Genomic DNA, 21,152 nt, shown 5'->3' with positions numbered 1-21,152 from the left:
TAAAATCCACTCCCCGAAAGAGAGAGAGAGAGAGAGAGAGAGAGACTCACTCTCCTCTTCCATTCTGATAATATGTTCACAATAGTGTCAGATTGAAGCAGACTGTAGCGAAAGCGGCCGGCTGCGCGCCTATTTCCCTGTTTGTACAATCCGCTCTCTCCCCCAATTTTTCGCTGCGCCCCAAACACAATCGAGCGCGCGCGGTCTTGCTTGCTTTGCACCCTTATGCTGTACCTATCCTCTTTGTCTATGCGGATCGCAGCTCGATGAAACTGCCGAGATTAATAAGCGTCGAAGGAGAATATCTTTCGGACGATGAGTAAGCTTTCCGTAATTTTCGAGCAAAGCAGCCTTACAAGGGAGAGACGCCGAGGGAATCCAATTAAAAGCGATCGGAATTAAACGTACAAACAGTAAAGGCGGCGGCAGAGCAGAACAAAACGATAAACTGGGCTATTAGCTTTTTTCACGTCGCCGTTCTTTCGAGACGCCATACGGTCCTGCGGGCGCGCGGGCTCAATTGATTAATCAGCGGAATTGGAAGCGGCCGATAATTGATACGTATATGTATAGCCGTCTCTGCCGTGAATACATTTGAGAGGAGTTCGAGCGATAAAAACACACGTATTCGAGGAAACACGCGCTATAGGTCGAGTCCCATCAGAGCGCGTAAAGAAGATCGGCTCTATACCGCGCGGCGGGGGAAAAAGAGTGCGCTGAGAAATTCAGCCGCGTCGTAAAGGGCGATTTCCCTCGTTTCTCCGAACTTCATTTTACAACTTAACAACGGGCCCGCGCTTCGCACCTCCGTGCACAAAAACTAGCCCCCTTTTTTCCTTCGCTCCTTCTCGTCGGGCAGCTCTCTCAGTCGGCTCTCGAGGGCGATTTTACACTTGAGGGTTTTACAGTCCACTCTCTCGTTCTCTCTCTCTCTCTCTCTCTCTCTCTCTCTCTCTCTCTCTCTCTCAAGGATCCGAAATTAAAAGGCCACTCGCACTCGCTCGGAACATATCGATAGAGCGCCGCTCTCGGCTTTCTATAATTCAAAGGCCCGGCGTGTACACACGCGTACACACTGCCAGCGAGCGAGAGAGAGCCACACGTAGCAGTCCGCGTAGCAGGGGTAGGGGGCGGATAATGTATGTACCCTTGCGAGAGAGCGAGAGAGAGAGAGAGGAAGCGCCGGGGTAGTGTGCGCGTGGGTGGAGAGGGGAGGGGGGGGGGCGCTCGTGCGCGCGGGGGTGATCTAGAGAGAGAGAGAGAGAGAGAGAGAGAGAGAGCCAGCTGAGAGGGGCAGCCGGGCTGCTGACCATCGGACGGCAGTAGACGAGTCGCCTCCGCCACGCGAGCTCCGAAAAAGTAGCCGCTCTATTGTTCCTCGACACCTTGGCTCTCTTTCTCTCCCAGTGCTATTGTGCCTTGTTGAGACGTCTCCACGGCTATTGTGTGCATGAGAGAGAGAGAGAGAGAGCTCGGTCGCGTGCTTCAAAAGTGCGCGCGCGCGCGCGATTAATCAAGCGGCGCTTTTAAGCTTTCCTCCTTGTGTGTGCCTCTCTCTCTCCTGTACACCGACGACGTGTGCCGAGTAAATCGTTCCAATGGTGGTCGGGATCTGTCACTTTCGCAGCAAGAAGAAAATGCACTGCGCGGACTCCAGGCCTACCTTCAGGATACGTGAGTATATATACATTATAATACGGTGCGCCATTGCAGTTACACACTGGGCGAGATTGCGATCGCGAGGATGTATTAATATTGTAATGCGACACGTTCGCGCAAAGTTCTGCTCACGGTAATGGAGACATACATTGTTTACGTGTATGAGCGAGTATGAATTATTCATCGCGTCTCTCTGCAGCTCCGCGGGTTAATTAATTTTTTTTCCTGATTTATTGCGGATATTACGAGCGTAATCGGCCCGGTGTTTATGCAAACGGCCGGCTTTTAATTTATCCGAGCTAGCGTTATTTATGAAGTTTCCGCGGCTACTCGTGTACCTGTTTAATGTATAGTCGGGGTGTACACACACGCTCTTTGCAGATGGTTACAGAGATATATGCAATAATGAAATACTCAACGAATCGTTACTTTCTCCAAAGTATGGTATAAGCGCGTTAATTAACACGCGGCAATTTGTATAGTTCCCGATCGTTATGAATCATCGTCCATTTTCCTCAGTGAAAATTCCGGATCATCGCGTCGAAGAGACAATACCAGAAAAGTGAAAATTCTCACGATTCCACGCGTAAAAGGACTCTTACGACTCATGCGCGCAGCGGCGAAAGCGCGAGTGTTTCTCACAATATCGCGCAAACGCGCGGCGGATCGACAAAAAAAGGACGACAAGAGCGCGAACAAAGGACCGCGCGTTCGTTCAATTAAACAGGAGGTCTTAATTACATCTCTACACGAGCGAGACACGGAGTACACTGCGCATAATTCCTCCAATTCCTTAATTGGCCGAGCAACCGATGCCGATCGACGATAATACGCGCAGAGACGAAGTCGTGGCCTGTGTGAGAAAAAAAGGAAGCGCGAAGGACGTGCCTCGCTCTCTCAATCGAATTAACGAAAATCTCGCGCGGGGGATGGCAGTATAAGCTCCCCCGAAAGTCTCTCGCGCGTATGTTCGAGTTTACATTGTCGCGCGCTCTGACCCCCCTCGCGCAGTTTTAAAGTCCGCACGCAGTAATGGAGGACGTCTGATTGTCTCCCCTCGCGTATACAGATCCATTATGCCGACTGCGTTTTGATTGGACGGAAAAGCCCGGCGATTGGCTTACGTCGCCACGCGCTCGCTCGTCCGATTCGTGAATCGTATAGTGTGCGCCGCGGATGTATAGTAATGGGGAGATCACACATCGAGTTTTGTGTAATAGCCGATTTACGGGGGATGTAGTGAACGCGGTCGCGCGTAAAATTTTAATCATACTGAAATATTTGAATCCGAAAATATAGGACGTCGCATCCACCATCCGAATGCTTGAAAATGCAAACCAAGCCCCTTTCACTGATTAAAGCAGATTGCAGCGATCGGGGTTGTATATATGGAGCCAGAAGGGGAGCTCGATCGCCATTTTAAAACACACCCCAGCATAAGGCCGACCGACTCGAGAGATCATCTCTTTCTCTTTCTCGATCTCCACGGGGTATATGCACTCGACTCGCGCTCTCTGTCCTCATCCTCTTATCCCCGATTAGATCTCGAACGCGCTGCGATTTTTATCGGACCTCGTTTTTCGAATGGGTTTCGAATTCTCGAGCGATCGATCGCGATTTCATTTCTCGTAGAATCTGCATATGCAGGGCGCGTTAATTCGCATAAATTTTAACGACACATCGCGCCCTCTCCAGCACTTGTACAGCTTCGCTCGCGGGCTCTAAGCTCATAACGATAGTTTAAGCGGATTATTCCGATAGGTCGAATGTCAGTTACGCTTTGCATTATCGGCGGCGGATTTCTCGTCCATCGATTTCGCGCTCGGATTATACCGACAGAGAAAACCCGTAGAAAATTCAGATAGCCACGTTCACCCTCCGCTCGCGTTTAAGCTTTATTTATCCTCGAATCAAACGCGCTGAAAAATCGTCTCTTCCTCTTCTTCTTCTGCTTCTTCGCGAGAGACCGGGTGAAAACGGCAGCGGCACGCTCTCGTATAGGGGGTAGCCTTAAATTGAGTCCCAAAGATATTCCTCGCGCGCGCAGAGAGTTCATTACGGCGCGGGCATACAGGCTGTGTATAGGAGATCTTGGGGGGCGTCTTTATCAGATCGTTATCGGCCGGCGATCTGGCCGCGTTCTCGACCGGTCACGATCGCGCGCGCGGGCCCTCTTTTTCGAATATAGCCGCGCCTTAATTAAGCGTTATGAGTTGGATCCCTCGTTAAGCATTATGGAAAGGCCGCAGCGGGATAGGAGTAGGCCCCGATTATAAGCGACGCGATATATATAATGTATGCACGCGGTTACTCGTGTGTTAACGAGCTCGTGAATTTTTTGGCGCTCGCTTTTGTTGCTACTGCACGCCTCCGAGTTTTTCTCGTTTATAATTTTCCAGAGGGGGCCGTTGGCCTCTCCATCGAAGTGTCTGATAATCGAATACGGTCGGGAGAATATTGATTTCCGTCGCAATAAAAATTAGCTCGAATTCACTTAACGGCTACGGAATTGTTCGGGCGTTGCTCGCGAGCGAGCAAGCGGCTGAAAATGAAAATAATATCGACGGCGGCGGCGGCTCCTGTCAGAAGCAAGACGCTGCTCGAACTAATTAATTACATCTCCGCTCGCTGGCTCGTCCTAATTCGATTTCGCGCAATCGAGTTGTTCCTCCCACTTTCTGCGCCTCTCTCTCTCTCTCTCTCTCTCTCTCTCCGCGTTGCTGCTGCCCACTCTGCCCCCCTCCACTTTGCACAGTCTATTAGCGGAGACGCGCGAGCTCTCGTCGATATTATTTGCGCCGCGCGGACGATTATTGAAAAATAAGAGCGACGCGACGAGCTTGTTGTCGCGTATCCGTGCGTCTGGCTCGCGAAAGGGCGATAAACAGAAGGGCCGGGGCCTCGCTTATAATACCAGCTCCATTTTCTTCCCGGGGGCTTTTTTCGCGACACAGAGAAAGAGAGAGAGAGAGAGAGAGAGAGAGAGACAGAGAGAGAGAGAGGGAGAGAGAGAGAGAGAGAGCGGCGAGTGTAGGTCGAGCGGGGCTGCCAGGAGCACTCTCATCGGATATAATATATCGTCCGGATTAGCCGCGCTCTCTCTCTCTCGGCCCCTTATTGTTTTCCACTCTCGCGAGTCCGCGGCGGCGCCCTTAGTTATAACTTAATTACGAGGAAAGCCGCAGCAGCGCCTCGCGATATATATTACATTTTCCGTCATTAGAAACTTCTTCTTCTTCTTCTTGTTCTACTACTATACTATACTCTTGGAGGGAATTATCTGGAGCCGCGCGGATGGATGTTATATAGAAGCCGCTGCGGAGAAATTAATGAAAGAACGATTGTTTGACTCGCCGGTTTTTCGAAATACGCGTAATTTCCCGGGGCCTTTTGTAATGAAGAATCGTGCGTGGATATGAGCCCGGCAGGGGAAAGCTCGTTAGCGGCGTCGTAAAGCCGAGCCGCGACACCACAGTTAACCGGGTATATTCATCACTGCACCGTTTCTGCTTTTATCATCGGGGAAAAAAGTTTCAATTACGCCCGCGACGCCTCGCGTGTGTATCAAAAGTATCTCCGGATCTCGCGCGCAGGTCATTGATACGCGTGTTTAGAGAGAATTTTTCTAATCAACCAAATCAGCCCCGCTGATGCGGTGTATCGCGTTCGCAGAGGTAATTGCAGACAAACTTCTCTAATTACCGCACGTAATTACGCTCTCTCTCTCTCTCTCTCTCTCTCTCTCTCTCTCTCTCTCTCTCTCTCTCTCTCTCTCTCTCCTGAGCTCGCACGCAGGAGAGGAACTGTTCGGCATATCAAGCTTAATTGCGTCGAAGTGTGCGTACATCTGCGAGGGTTGTGCGACGCTCATGGGCTAATTACGGCACGAAATTCTCCGCTTATTATTACGACTTTGTTCTCTCTTCTTTTCGATGCAGTCGGTTTTGCGAAGGAGAGCTCATGCGATGTTAACTTTTTTTTTAATGCGCGAGCGACTATTTGCATCCAATGAATATTTCATCGCACGCGAGAGAAATAGAGAGAAAGACAGGCGGGTTGTGTGTGTGTGTGCACGATGATACACACCGCGGAAACGACGTGCTAATTATAATTCGCGCGCTTCTTATCAGCGGAAATCACGCGAAAACCATGGCAAAAGCCCTATTAACCGAGCCGGCTTTAACATATATGTGCTCGAACGTTGATATACAATTAGATGCATATATTTAACGGTTTTTTAATCGTTAAATTATGAAGAGAGGTTAAATAAATCATTTATTAGCCCATGAGCGAGCGCGCGCGTCTTCGTCGAAAATCGCGATTGAAATTTTAATGGCCGCTAATTAATTAGAGGCTTATGTCTCTACCGTATCACGATCACGACTGTTTTATTCATAGGGAATTTCAGAGATATTTTCGCGAAACGTATCTTTCGCGTCATGAAAAAAATGACGCTCTCTTTGCAGCGGAATGTCAAAACGAGAATCCGCATTCCGGGAAGGATGAAATTTCGCGAATTCATCGCTGCCGGCATTAAAAAAATATTATATGAAGAAACGAGCGGCGCCAACGGCCGGGCTTACACAATTACGCGAGGTTATAGGTACACGTGTGCGCTTTACGAGATGCCTGCACTGTTTCACGGTGACTTAACGAACCGACGACGAGGATGGTGGTCTTAGAAGAGATACTCATTTCGGAAATTACTCCCGGGAATTGACGACGCCGTAAATGCTATTTCGCATTTCGGACAACACTCAATAATCACATACGCTCACGCTGCATTCGACTCCATAAATATTTCCGACACTCGAGTGCGTATATACGTACAGCAGTCGCGAGTGAATGATGGCCGCTCCGATGACCCCTAAAAAAGCAACAATCGCATAGAGAGAGTAAGTAACGGATAGCAGGAATCACAACAGGCAATCTCGCAACGGGACATCCCCCGCTCTCGTTGTTTTTTTTTTCAGAACAGATATTTAGCCCAGGACGTGGCCAATAAAAAAGGGGTTGTCGGACCGACCCTCGCGCGCGCGACAGGCACGCGCTCATGATTTCCTCGATTATCGTCTCTCTCTTTCTCTTGCAGCCCTTCCTTTGGAAACGCACGAAAAGTCTCATCAATTTCGAATAATTTTCGATCAGTCTTTGCATCTATGTATCCGCGCGCGCAAATGTACTTTTACCCTCGAGCACAAAGCGCAGCCTCGCCATCTGCAGCACCGGCTATGTTATAGTATAATGCAGAGGGGGCGCGATCGGGCTCATCGTCGGCAATTATTTTCGGATCCATCAGAGCGATTAGCGCACGCTAGAGAGAGAAACAGAGCTAATGATCGATCTCCGAGCTGCAGCGTAAAAAGGAAATTAGAGAGATGCGGAATATAATTCTTCGACATTTTCCGCTATAAGTGTGAGCTGATGAGCGATCGTAATCTCGTTCGCGACTCCCGTCGTTATCGATCAGTGTGTGTGACTGAAACGTGGATTAATTTGTATCGCCGCGTTGACGAGGTTGGTTTATACCGTTTTTCATAATAACGAGCGCGCACGGAAAGCCGCTTCTTTTTTTATCTCCCAGCGAGAACAATACGCGCGCCAAGAGAGTCCGCGGCCTCGATAACGAGGGTAATAAACAGCGCGAGGCTCGAAAATTCTCGGAAGGTAAAAAAGACGCGCGCGCGAGTTTTTGCTTACACGCTCCATTATCGTTCAATAAATCAATTACGGGCCTCGCGAGAGAGATTCGGCCTGAAAACGAGAGTCAGTGCTGATTGAAGGATTCCGAGGCCCATTACTCGTTGCATTAAACGAGCACTCGCGTTCTGCTTACTCATACAGCGCAGCTGCTGCTGCAGGCAGCTTTATATGCATTCGGAGAAGCGCGCGAGAACTCGAGGCGGCGATAATTTTCCACCTCGTCAATTATGAATCTTAATTTTTCGAAAAAACTCGCGCGCCGTGTAAGAAAGCGTTCGTTCTCACTCATAATTGCTGTGGTAGTAGTAGGAATCACCCTCAACCCTTCTCCGGCAAACTACGCGGAGCAGACGACGACGGGCGTCCGGTGCACCCCCGCAGTTTTCTCTCTCTCACGGACAAGTCGGTCTCTATGGCAACTGGCTCTCTCTCTCTCTCTCTCCCTCTCTCTCTCTCTACGATGGTGGGGCCGTGGAAAGAGAAAGGAGCTGCGCTAGTGCGCGAGAGGGGGTTTTATTTCTTCATAAGGTCCGCCATTATCGCGCGCCCTCCCCTCATTATATACCGCGTTCGCGGCAGGCGGGAATATTCTTGTTTTAAAAATAATATCCTCCTCGCGTAAGGAGAGAGAGAGAGAGAGAGAGCAGCCCTTGCGCGCGCGCTAATGGCGCCGTTTGTAATTGGAAAAAGTCTCGGGCGCGCACGTATCGCGACGGGTTTTATATGACTCCCGGGCTCGCTTTTCTTCTCTTCCCACCCCCAACCCCCGCTCACACTGCCAGACGTATATCGCGAGAAATTCTGTAATTTTTCTACCCTTCACGAGCAGACTCATTAATTTAAGTTTTTTAATTAGTAAATTAATTAGAGCGCGCGCGCAGCCAGCTGCTGCAGCTTCGCGTTTATTTGTGGACACGAACTTTCGTATTCTTCCCTCTATGTACGTAACCCTGTGTGTGTGTTCTTACGTGAGTTTTAATTTATCGGCAGTCGAATTAACAATCGAAAATGGGTCAATAATCCCCTGCAGCGCATAGCCTCGCGATTATATCGACCTCCCCAACAGTCGATTCTCGACGCGTAACGCGAGTTTTTTCTCTTTTCCTCGGACGTGTTTTCCATATCGTAGAGTCGCTTGCATACGCGAGAGAGGCCGGGGGCTGTTAAAAAATTGATGCCCTCGCGCTCGCTCGCGGCAGGCAAACTAGATTCAAAGCCGCATCTGGTATTCATGATGGGCCAGAGGGAGGAAGCAGTAGCCGATACGAGACCGCATATTATACGGGCGTTTGAAAAAAAAATTGCTCGACTTTCGAGAATCAAAATTATGCCACATACACGATGCGGTTACGACTTTTTCAACGAGTTTGACAGATTTTTAGCGTACGTATTCCCTCGAGAGGCGTGTAATGCACGTACGTCGCGCGCGCGCGCGAATTGCCGCCAGAAAATACACCTACTTTCTCTCCCTCTTTCTCTGTTCCGGCGAAAAGCAGCTCGAGAAAAGGGTGTTTCGTTCGCGCGCGCGCGCACACACACACACACACACGCGCGCGCGAAAAGAGAGTCGGCGCGCAGACACATTGTGGTCAGGCTCGCGGCGCGCAACCGCAAATGCCGGGGGATGAATTTTTTATGAGCCCTGTCGTGCCGCCCGAGGCTGAGGATTCATAGACTTTTGGATTATTTTCACTTTTATTACCGGCGCGCGGAAAGGCGTGTATATCGGGCCTGCGGCTTATGAATTCTTCAGTGTGTTTGAATACGGGATTGCCAGCGTATACGCTTTTATTCCCGCTTTCCTGTAAAATTTGCGTTTATTCCGCGAAAACAAATCCGTTACCGGTGTATCGACGTGAGTATACGTCCTATTTACAGCGAGAAGAGCTTCAAGCTAGATTTGAAGAAGAAGACGAGGCCGCAATATCCATCCATCGGGTCTGACCTTTATGAATACTAAATCGTAACACGCGATGCTTGCGCGCGTCTGTCAGCGGCTCAATAATAGACGAGCATCAGCGGCGGCTTCATCATCGAGAGGTATACCCGTAAAATCGAGGCGTCGGCCAATCACTTTGGACACGAGTCTCGGAATTCCCTCGTACGTCGCTCCCGACTTTTTTTCTCTTTCTCGCGGCCGCGGCTCTCTATATGAATGAGTAAAGCTGCGCGGATTGGATTCAATAGGATGCTTCATACCTCCGCTGATGGAAAACTCGACTTGGCTCTGATCGATACACATCGCGCGATGCTCATCTTGATTAATTCATGGCCTTTTTTTCTCGAGAATTATTTCGACTAGATTAGGCACTTTGACTGATTAACGCTTCTCGGAACGGATTTGGCATTATCGAGCCGATCGCGCAACACTCGCCCATAATAAAGTCGCGGTGTTACGTAACGAGAAATAATTAAAACCGCCGACTGCGCCGTCGAGATATCGATCGTAAACAATCAATCGCTTTCGCGGTAGAGAATATAAAAACTCGACGCTATCGTCCTCGTCGTTGCGTGAAAAAATGTATACAGCTGGCGTGTCGAAGTGCGGGTCTCAATAACGCGCTAATGTCGCCACACACTATACCCGATCGAGCCATGGCCAAAAACCCGCATAGCCCCGCAATTAGAATGATCGATCCCCTCCCAATTGAGCCATCAGTCGGATCGGAAAAATTTTTCGACAAAACAAGCCTGCAGCAGCGGGAAAAACCACCCCCATAGAGCCACCGCCGCTCTGTCGTTTATCGTCGCAAAGCCATAGGCATCAGCCGTAATAATACGAGCGTCGCCCGTATTTTCGGCCGCGAGTCTCTTTCTCTATCCCCGCGGCGCCCGTATTGAAATGTCCAGTAGAAGGTGGGATTATCTGAATACAGAGAGAGAGAGAGAGAGAGTTCTTATTCCGGGACTGAGTTGCTGCCCCCCAGGGTGTCGTATCCGGGGTCGCAGTGACGTATGGTGGTCATCTCTTGGCCGGAATTACCGCTCGATCCGAATGGATTATTTGAATATTGCCGCGACCCTTTGCGTCTCTCATCTCTTCTATTTCGGGAAATGAGATGGGGAGCATCATCAGACGGTCGGAGACACACCTGATGGCCTGTGTGCGATAAGGAAGATAAGAGGTGTGAATCAATCAAGGCGCGCCGCGAGAATAAAAGCGTTTCCGCTGATAAGACGCTGTGCCAAGATAAGACGGCTGAGCTCATTAATTACTGCTAAAATACGCATTAACTAACGTATCACCTTCTCTTTGTCTGTTTCAGCGAGCGACGCGCTCGGCCGAGTCGAGAAGGACCCGGCATCGCCCGAATCCCTCCACGGTAAGTACCAAAGTAACGTCCGCAATCCAAACATCATATTCTGCAACATTTCTCACGACAATAGCTTCGAGGAATCGTTAACTCCCGAAAACTGCAGTTTCCAGAAGGAACTTCATTCTGCACGGCGTTTCATAAAAACAACACGTTTAATCTACGGCATATCGCCGCTTGCGCGCTAACTACAGTGTCCCCCATTGTTTATTAGCCCATGGCGTTGTACACTGCAGTACCAGAGCATCGAGCGAAGCGAGAAGTCAGTTGCAGCTCGTCCTCGCGCGCAGGGCCCGTAACGAAAATCAGCGCGTTTCGACGAACGCTCGTTGATTCCTGCGGTCCGGTTAATTTTCTTCCCCGTAAAGTATGTCATAAACACAATTATTATATACGTATACGCACGGCGCCGCTTTTTGTCATTCGCGAGCGCGATTCGGTAGGTGCACGTGTGCGCGCGCGCCCAACGAAAAGATCGTAAAAAGATCGCTTTCGGGAGACGCGCGCGCGCGCACCAATGTATAATCGACGAACAATTTGCAATTTGCGCAAGAGGCCCCGGGCCTTTTCCTTCTCATTTGCGGACAGCTCTCTTTCTTTCTCTCTCCGGCTCTCTAATACTTCTCTCTCTCTCTCTCTCTCTCTCTCTCTCTCTCTCTCTCTCGCTATGTGTGCATCTTATATGTATATTCGGCTCGTGCGTGCGCATGAGTTTCGTCCGCGGCGAGGCAGAGAAAAAAAATAACGCTCGCGGAGAGAGAGGAATTATCCTCGACAGACATTTTTCAGCGCAAGGATACGAGAGTACGATTTGCAGCGTAGCTCCGGTACGCGTCGCACATGTTCCGCGCAAGCGGCTAACGAGGGAATCGTCAAAATTTTCGCTGAGTGTTGTGCTCTATATCCCGCGCGTTTATGCCCTCGGCAGGCGCCGCTGCTGTCGCGGCTTTTACGAGGGTTTAGCTCGTGTAACGCTCGACCCCCTCGCGACTGAAACACACCCGCGCGCTCTTGTCGAACGTCCTTCCGAGAACGTGCGAAAGTTTGTGAAATGAATTATCCGACACATCTGCTGCTGCTTTATATTACATCGACGCCGATAAGAAAAATGAGCGCCTAGAGTCAAAACAGTCGGGGAGAGACGTCTTCATATCGCGTCGTAAATTGGGTCAGGATTAGGAGCAGCTAACAAAGGAATATACACACGGCGAGATGAATCCAAACGAAAGCAGCAGCATTCATCCTCTCCTCAGGCGACTGGCAGTCGCACGATCCGAACAAAAAACTCGGCGCTCTTGCTTCTCTCGGAAATCCCTCGAACCGGTCGGCCGAGGCTGATCTGCCTACCAAAGGACTATACGACGACAACGACGCACCGAATCGAAGAACTCGCGAACCTGTGTTTTACTTTTATAGCGCTTAGCCGTTTGCGCTGCTTAACTCGCTCTTCTTCTCTCTCTCTCTCTCTCTCGCGGTAATTTCATTTTAATGCGCATTCCGTGAATCTGCCCATTCAGCTTGTGCGTGAAACACTCGCGGCGAGAGAAGCTGAGTAGGTGAAGGTGCGTGTCGTTAGGGCTCATTAATGAGCCTCCGTAATTTGACGCACTTCCGATCCGACCCTCCCAACCGGCCACCGTGTGTGTGCATTACGTATAATATTATCTGGTCAAGGTCGCTCGATTTTATTTCGCGAAAGCATCGCACTTATACCTAACTCCAGCGGGAAGCGAAGGAAAATACTATGCTAATGCGCGACGATTGGCAAAAATTAGATTTCAACGTACGGCGCGTTCCCCACTGGCTTTTTGAATGGCCGTAATGACGACACTCGCTGGGCTTGTTTAGTCATGCGGCGAGCGTACGGGACACCTGCTTCTCGAATATGGCTCGCCGCGAGATTCTTTCGGCCTGCACTTCAGCGCACGGCGTAATTTACGTCACGTATTGACTTCCGCAATGCATTAGTGGAAGGAACATTTAAATGTGTATAACAAAAAAAAAACGCACGCGTGAGAACCACCGAGTTGGGTAAACGAAAATACGTATACAATGTGTAGGTGATCATGATCGTACCTAGAATCGGTAAATACCCATATATCAGGGATCATTATAGAAAGTCCATAATGAAAATGTCCGTTTTCAGGAAAAATCAGAGGGACGCGTGTCGCCCACGCTGAAAGAATTTTTCCCCAGAAGAGAGAGAACTTTTTTAATACCTCGTCGAACACACCAGAGAAAGAAACCTCCCGCAGCAGCCGGTCAATAGAGGCGCACTCTCTCCCTGGCCACAATACGTGCGCATAAAAGCCGGCCGAATGACGAATAACGTATTCGTCGATAAACCGAAAACGCAGTCGCGCGCTCGGACTTTGTTATTCAAATGCCAGCGGGGGTGCAGGCGCGTGACCAACGAGTCGTCCGCAAACACACACCTTTTCGCATTTGAATTTTCCCGCCCGAGGGGCTTTTTATCATCGAGGGGACCATACTAGAGTGCTCTAGGTATACACGATTTAAATACGTAGAGTTATTTCCAGATCTACCCGCAGCTTCCGCGAAGATTGCGCAAACAACTTTATCGATCCTACATATACATACGTGCGATGAAGCAATCATCCTCGGCCGCTTCCCGAGAAACATTTTCAGTAAATAAGCGTAGCGCGCAACAACAAAAAAGAAAACCGAGCTCGGATCGCTCGCATCGTCGTTATTAAACCCGACGGCAGCTATCGGGCAAGAAGAGCAAAAGGTCGTCATTACCGCAATCAGGAGCTTTTCTTGAACTTCCAGCGCCAAAAGCGAACGTTCGCACGCGGCGCAGTCTCCGATGTGTGTATGCAAGTGAACCGAGGAGAGAGAGAGAGAGAGAGAGAGAGAGAGAGGGAGAGAGGGAGATCGTGCCAGGCCGCTAATCGCGTAAGCAGAAACGGAAAACGAGTGGAACGCGGCCGACTTCCTCGAAACACTGCAGCAGCAGCAGAAGCATCGAGTTCCAGGACGATCTGCAATGATGTTTCCTCGCGCCGATGCTGATTCCTCGTTTCTCACGATGAGTGGCTTCTTCTTTTTCGCCTCTCGCACATAGTTGCGAGAATGGACTGATTGAAATTATTTATTGGTAAGCAGACGGTGTACAGCGTTGTTGCGATGGACGACGGGAATATCCAGATGTGCATGATTCCAAACGAGTGCAGAAAATCGCGTCACCGCGCATCATCAGCTGTTCCCCGTGAGAAGGCAATGAGACGACGAAAACGGCTGTAGAAGAAAGAGCCGCGTGCGCGCGAAGAGTAGCAATTAGCAATTAAACCAATAAGAGCCACAATTGACGATTCCTTCGATGGCTCTCGCGCGTATAAATCCCTCTCTCCCGCGCGTTCTCACGAGGCTTTTTATTCGAACCTACGCTTTTTTCCCTCTGAATTTCATTTCGCTCTCATATACGGTGATAGTGCACACACACGAGGATGACGCACGCAGGAGACAGACGAGAGAGAGAGAGAGAGAGAGGAAGGAAATAACACGTGCAGCGAAACAGGGCATATCCAGCCGAGCTCTGCGGCGTATTGATTGGGCTTGATTCGCTCGCTCGGGAGTTCGTTGCGCCGCCTCGAATTGCATTTATCTAATCTTCGCGGCGGCGGGGCTAATGCATGATCGTCAATTAGAGAGCGTCGACAGAAGAAGACGGCGACAGTGGGGCCGAGCCAATCGACCTGTCTGCTGTGTATATACACGCCTCCCACGCGCCGGCGATTATACATTAATTAAATAATCAATATTTATTAAGCTCGTTCGTGGCCGCGCGCAAGAGAGAGTTCGTGAAACAGCGCGCCGGATTAATTCGATTGGCGATCGCGAGGCTGGCGCTCGTATATCGCTTAATAGGCGTCATATTGCTCGTAACGACGCAGTAAATATATGGAGCCGCTGAAATGAAGACGATAAATCCTCGCGTGGACGCCCACGCTCGACTACGATATATATATATATATATATATATATATATATATATCGGCCCCTGCATAATCGCCTGGGCTTCTGGGAGAGTTCGACGACTCGTTGTTCCGTTTTTCGAAATTTACGAGCCCCCTATATACAGCGCGAACGTGTGGCATTAGTTTTTAACGCACCTTTGTTTTCAGGGGTGACGATGCTTATAATCGAGGTTTTCCATTTTCGTAACGAGTTTCATTGCTCCGTTCGCGAGAAGTAAAAAGTCGCAATTCCGACCGATCAAACTCGTCGAGGAATGATCCCCGGACGAAAGAAAAAAATCTGGCAAAAAACAGCAACGGAAGCAGCACTTTAGCCGCACGTCGAGCGTTAAAATGACGCCGCACGCATCCCCACGCCGTATAACACAACTTCCTCAGCGGCGCTTATTATAATCAATTAGCAGGCCGTTATCTACCAGCACGCGACTGGCTGGTTGACTAGAGCGCGGGGGTGGCCCCACACGACTCTTCGAGGGGTGCAACCCTCTGCCGCTCGACTTTTTTATATTCCAAGTCGCCGCCGCCGATGAAAAGGGCCACCACCGCCGCCGCGGCAACAGGCTGATGATCGTCAAGATTCTCGATGGGTTCTTTACTGTCTCTGCAGCCCCTCGAAAAAATGGTCGCCTCGGACGAGAGAGGGAGAGATGTATGCGGAATTCATAAGGCGAAGGGGCTTTTTGTCGGAATGTTTCGAGGCTTCTCTGCTGCGCGCAGTGATTCGAAAAATCTACGGCGATGAGATTAATGGTCGAATCGAGCAATTAAAAACGATTTTAATGAAAAATTTTAGAAGCGTTCTCTGATTTCGAGCGTGGCTGAAATCATGAGCGAGAAATACGACTCGCGCACACACGCACGTGGAGAGTTAAAAAAAAAAGCGTGTATAGAGAGGCGAAGGGAAGGAAAGTGAGAAAGAAAGAGGTGTACACACACACACACACACACACGCGCGCACACACATAGCACACATACACGTATATCTGCGGAAAAGGGGGATCGTTCTCGTTCTTCCCCGAAGATCTTTAACGTTTCTCCAGAAACCCGATACGCTCGACATGCCATTAAGCTAACGCCGTATATACGCCGTAGTGGCGAAGCGAGAAGAATAAAGCCGAGCTACTCGATAGGAGGAAAATGCGCGCGAGAAATACGATTTTCGCCGTGTACAAAAGGTACACGGTTTCTCTCCTCAGGAATTCGGAGCGTTTATTCAAAAAGCTCACCGCGCTTAACAGTCGAAATAGCGCAGACCATCACCTCCACGCCCACGGGAGACAAACGATGGAGTTAGTCGTCGGAAGAGAATATGCAATTTCCAGAAGCTCGAATTCGGAAACAAAATACGAGCCGCCCCCTTCGAGCCACCGCCGATTCCAAGGCCAGCAGCATACGATATAATGGGAAAGCCCCGAGGCATCAGACGATATTCGCGAGATCGACGGACACGCCGTATAATAATCGCCGCCGCTCTGGGGCAGTATACACACGGCCATCGAGTGAATGACACTCGGTAAGAGGGAGAAGAGGGACACACGTCGTGTCGGCCTGTTATTTCTCGAGAATGATCGCGCGGCGCCTCGGCAGCACTTTTCTTAATAACCGACTCCGCTGCGCTGACGACTCTAATCGACCGAGACGTTTAGTACAGAAGACGGCTTTATTGCGCTTCGATCATCGCTCTTTTCACGCGTTTGCGACAAACTTCAAAATATACGTATGCTAGCGAAGGCGAAGAAACGAAAAAAAACAAGGCAACAACAGCCAATATATAAGTCTGGCGATCGGAGGCGCCAGGGTATATAAATACGAGGCGGCGTGTATACACAATGCGGCGAGCTGTATACCCCATAGGGCGCGAGAGCAATCGAGAGAACCGCAGCGCGCACAGCTCATCGACTGGCCAGCCGGGCTGTATAATAAAAAAGCTCTGCGGGAGCTTGATAAGCCAGAGGATATTTCACACTCGGACAAGCGGCTGGTGCGCGAGCGCGAGCGCAAGGCGAGGCTGGGCAAGGGTGGTAATGTAGCGTTATTTAACTCGCTTAGAGCCGACGGGGGCGGTGCTCGTTGTCCCGTGAAAAGAGGCGCGGGGGCGGTGACGCGCGTAAAACAGACTCTCGCGTGCTGGGGTGCCGCTGATCCTATAGCTGCGCTATCCGCTACGCGTGCTCCAAAGGACAAATTCTCTCCCTCTTTCATGTTTATCAACTAGTTCGCAGCCGCGCGCGACGAGGAATTTTTCGATTCTTTCGAAAATTGACATAGTTTCGAAACGTCGTCGTCGTCTGCGGCCGGCGACTCCCAGCGGAGTATAGGCGAGCGCGTGCCAAGAGGCAATATCTCGCGAATACGTTAGAGGCGAGTCGCATAAATCGGGGTCAGTACAGCGTGAAAATAGAATGTAAAGTGCCCGGCTACGCTCGCCCCTCGGGTCCAAGTGGCCCAGGCACACACACACACAGACATGTAGGGGCTGCGCGCAGCCGGAGGGGCTTCGGTTTGACGTGTATGACGTGCCGGGCCACGTGACTCGACTGCCCGACTCGACAATCACTGCCCCCGAAGCGCGCGCCCGATGAATCTTAACTACGGGATATTCAAATGATCGCAGCTAGCCTCTGAGAGAGCTGCGGGAAAAAGTTCCGCGATCGTGGAAAAAGAGCGACGCGAGAACTCACTTTGCCTATACACGCATTCAGCGCTGCCGGGATTATTTTTTTATCGGCCGCCAGAGCTAGCTACGGCTCGTGAATACTGATGTATAGGTTCTGGGCAAGCAGCTGCGAAAAATGGAAATATTTGGATCGACGGCCGTTACGTGAGATTGACACTTTTTTATCGGCTCGAATCGCATCGATCATCCGCAATTAGTGCCAGCGGATCGCTCACGCCTCCTCGGCAGGAGTACTTCTCTTTGGGCAGACTCGTGCGTTAAAAAATTCACGCGCGACTGCAGCATTCAGAGGCCGACTCGAGGTACATAAAAGAAAATCCTAATATACCGCGATCTCGCAGTTCGCATATCTCGAAAGAGAGAGAGGGAGAGAGAGTAGGCGGTCAATATGCAGGTCCGAGGATGTCGTACATCACTGCCAGCAGTGGCCCATTCCAAATGGACCGAATGTTCCGCTGCTGCGGAACACACATCCTCTCTCTCTCTCTCTCTCTCTCTCTCTCTCTCTCTCTCTCCGCCTCGATCGCATGTGACGCCCTTCTTTTATATGCATAGACTCATTTCCTTACGCCGCCGGCACAGGAGTTTCGCCCCGGCGGACGTGAGCTTTTTCCCTAAACGTTCCACACACGCTACACAGCACGCACAATGCCAGTAGAGTATCGCCAAATTACTCCGTCATCAATCAACGCTGATAAGCTCGCCGTAATTCGGCATGTAATCGAAAGAGTTTCCCGATCGATTAACCACCCGCTAGCTGCCGCTGCACAAAACAGACACCCACGCACACGCCGCTTGAAGAAAAAAAGCGACTCTTTTTTTTTTCCAGCCGCCAGTCACGATCATCGGCGCATCTGCAGCGGCGCAACCTTGATCCGAACTTTACAGCTATGTCCATAAAGCGGATCGCGCGCTCCGGCACGCGCTCTGATCTTCTGTGGTCCTATCCGGAAAAACGAGAGCTAACTGCGCGCGCGAGCGAGCTGCCTCGAGATCTAACTGTTCCGGTGTGGCATCGCAAGCGCAGACTCCACTTTTTACGCGCCACGCGCCTGTCGCGCGCATCTGCCGACTCTCTTCAACTTTTCCCCCGTTTCCACGTATGCGCTGGTTGGCACGATCGCTGCACTAATGACGGCTGCCGCTGCGAAGCAGCCGGATAGATATCTGTTTACCTGGTTCGCCCGGATCCACGAGATACAGAACACACGCGTATCCGCCCACGTTCCACGCATGCCGGGGAAACAATTAAGTGCGGAGAGAAGATATACATCAAAATAGCGGAGAAAGCTGTTGTTCTACGGCTCGAATTTTCGGAGGTTGTAGAGATCGATGACGGCTGCGTGTGCGCTCGAGTTTCTGGATATAAATTTTGAAATCCAACAGCAGCGCCGGGATACAGCTACGTATACGCTCCAGTCACGATGCTTTTAATTAACAAATGCACACACGCCATTCGAATTTGAGCATTAAGGCGAACGCCTCCGGCGTTACATCATCCCCTCGTCGTCGTAAGAAGGGGCGTGTGCGTAAGGAAACTCGATCGAAAGGGTTTACACTTGGGCTTACGTTATACAATTGCATAAAATCTCGTAAAAAACACACAGGTGATGCAGCGCGCGGCTAGAAAAGCGCGGATCGGAATCCTTTTGGACACGTGCGTATACGCGGTAGGCACGCGACCTAACGGTTTCGGTCCACCCCTTCTCACCCTTGCCTCGTTGTTCCATTGGGTGCGGGGCGACCCTTTCGCGTGCGCGCTACTTCCCCCACGCGACGGATGCTGCAATCTGCCAGTGGCGCGTGTGCTATTGCGGCTGTAAAATTGTTCAGGGGCTGCTGCTTTTTTCGGCGACGCAGCGATGGAGGACGTCGCGCGAGCTCGGCGCTTCTCGAGATAACGCGGATGTGTGTAGATGGTTTTTGTTGAAAATTTTCGAGGAGTCAGGGAAGCGGAAGAGATTTACAGGAGCCGAAACGTCTCATTTGAAGAATGAATCGCGACGTAATAAACCGAATCGTCCTCTCCGCTTCATCCGCGTATCGGTCAAATTTTCCCGCTGAGAGCGTATACAAAAGCACGTGTGAATTTACGAGCTCTGATTTTTCCTCGCACTCCCGCACACGTTCGCTCGCGTTATTCGAATTGAAAAAGAGTCTCCACGCAGGTCTGCCGCTGCCCGCAGTGGAAAAGCCGAGAGCCGTCGACAATGTACGCACAAGCATAATCGAATGACGCAAGGCCCTAATAAAATCGTAAGTCGCCGGAGCTGACAGCGGGCCTCCCCCGTATTATACACTGCACACATAGACGACGGGACCCGCTGCGTCCTTTGTTGCGCGCGCGGGACATTTATATAAGAATACACACAGCGCCTTGGAAGAAAACTCCTCTGCGCGAGGCAGATGCACGGGATCGGCCAAGCGGCAAGAAATCCCGCGCACGCTCTAATGCGATCTTCGCGTTTATCTTCTATGGAGATTCGAACTCGCTCTCTGATAATTGTGTCGACGCTGCGCTGATGGGAAAGCATATAATATATATATATATTGTGCCAGCTGCCGTACGATCATGCTCTCTCGAAAGAAGCGAGAAATTTCGGTAATTCCCCGCGCGGCCGACCTTGAAACAATACGACCGCGTACAATGTATCGTGCGCGCAGTAAAGAACGAGAGCGTTTACCCTAAACTTTTGTCATTTAGCGCACGGCGGGCCGAAAGGCTTTCGGGGAAAGAAGAGCGCAGAGCAGCTTCTAATGCTCGCCCCCGTGCAGCAGCAGCTCGAAAAGCCATAAACAGTTCGGAGAAGCAGGAAATAAGCGAGGACCAGTCGAAAAAGCATCAGTTGCAGCTCTCGCAACCGGAGATATTTCGAAGACGGGGAGAAGCAGCGGCAGAGGCGGATAATGAGAAAGAAGATCGCAGGATCCACGCGGCGGCGAATATATCGATTTGCGGAATTCGCGAACCGACGAAATTTCGGAATGACACGGGAGCCTATACCGGCGGCCAAATGGGGTGGAATTAGAAAAATGCGCGCGAGCTAGGATTACCTTGTCTTCCATACCGAGAAAGACCGCAGGAGCGCGAGAGAAAAAATAACCCCCGCCGCCGCGAGGAAAGTCGTAAAGCCCCGGATAATTGCTAATTTTCGACTTTTTATTGCGCGCGGAATGAGATTGCGCTTTTTTCGGCGCTCCTGCAGCAGCGGCGGTTGAAAAAAATTTTACCGACATACGTTGTTTTTTTCTTACTTTTTTCACCTCGAGAGATCGATTCGAAAAATCTTCTAACAGACGTAAAATTAACTTTGTTGCGCGACAATGCGCTCGAAACGAGGAGGCATCAAACGGAGGATCGGCACAAGATAAATAGAAAACACGTCCCACAAGCCGCGCGGAAGAAAAGCGCGAAATCAAGCCTAGCCGTGAAAATAACGATTTCCCTTTGTACGCCTGGGCATATAACACGATATCCATACACGCGAGCGAGAGGAAGTCCCGCGTGACTCGGCGATTTTTCCCTATGGGCAAATCGACGTTTTATGTAGATCTTCGGCTTCAAAGGAAAAAAATACACGCCCTCCTCATCTTTCTGGCTTCTCGCCTCGGAACATAGCTACCGGACACACGGCGCCCGAAAGAGAGGATGGAAATTTTCGCGGCTATCCGTGGGCGGAGCCATACCGCGGACTCGTTAGTTCTATTCTTTCGTGCTGGGAGGCCGACAAAGCGCTTATTATACGATATTCCCGATGATTCGAGGGAAATTTTCGGGATATATACGTGTATATACCT

At 50.5% G+C, this 21,152-nt stretch overlaps 1 protein-coding gene across 4 annotated transcripts in view; it reads left to right on the top strand.

Annotated features, from left to right (window-relative positions):
• LOC100119000 (POU domain, class 2, transcription factor 2) overlaps positions 1-21,152 on the top strand; it is a 101,304-nt gene that overhangs the window by 66,133 nt on the left and 14,019 nt on the right. For all 4 annotated transcript variants that reach the window (XM_032598926.1, XM_032598927.1, XM_008213133.4 and 1 more), the window contains exon 4: positions 10,629-10,685. In XM_032598926.1, coding sequence (XP_032454817.1) covers positions 10,629-10,685 — 57 coding nt within the window. The remainder of the gene's footprint in view (positions 1-10,628; positions 10,686-21,152) is intronic.

The sequence above is a fragment of the Nasonia vitripennis genome, chromosome 4 (assembly GCF_009193385.2).
Source record: "Nasonia vitripennis strain AsymCx chromosome 4, Nvit_psr_1.1, whole genome shotgun sequence".
Taxonomy (NCBI): Eukaryota; Metazoa; Arthropoda; class Insecta; order Hymenoptera; family Pteromalidae; genus Nasonia; species Nasonia vitripennis.
Note: the sequence above shows the minus strand (reverse complement) of the source record. Positions and strands in the feature narration are given on the sequence as shown.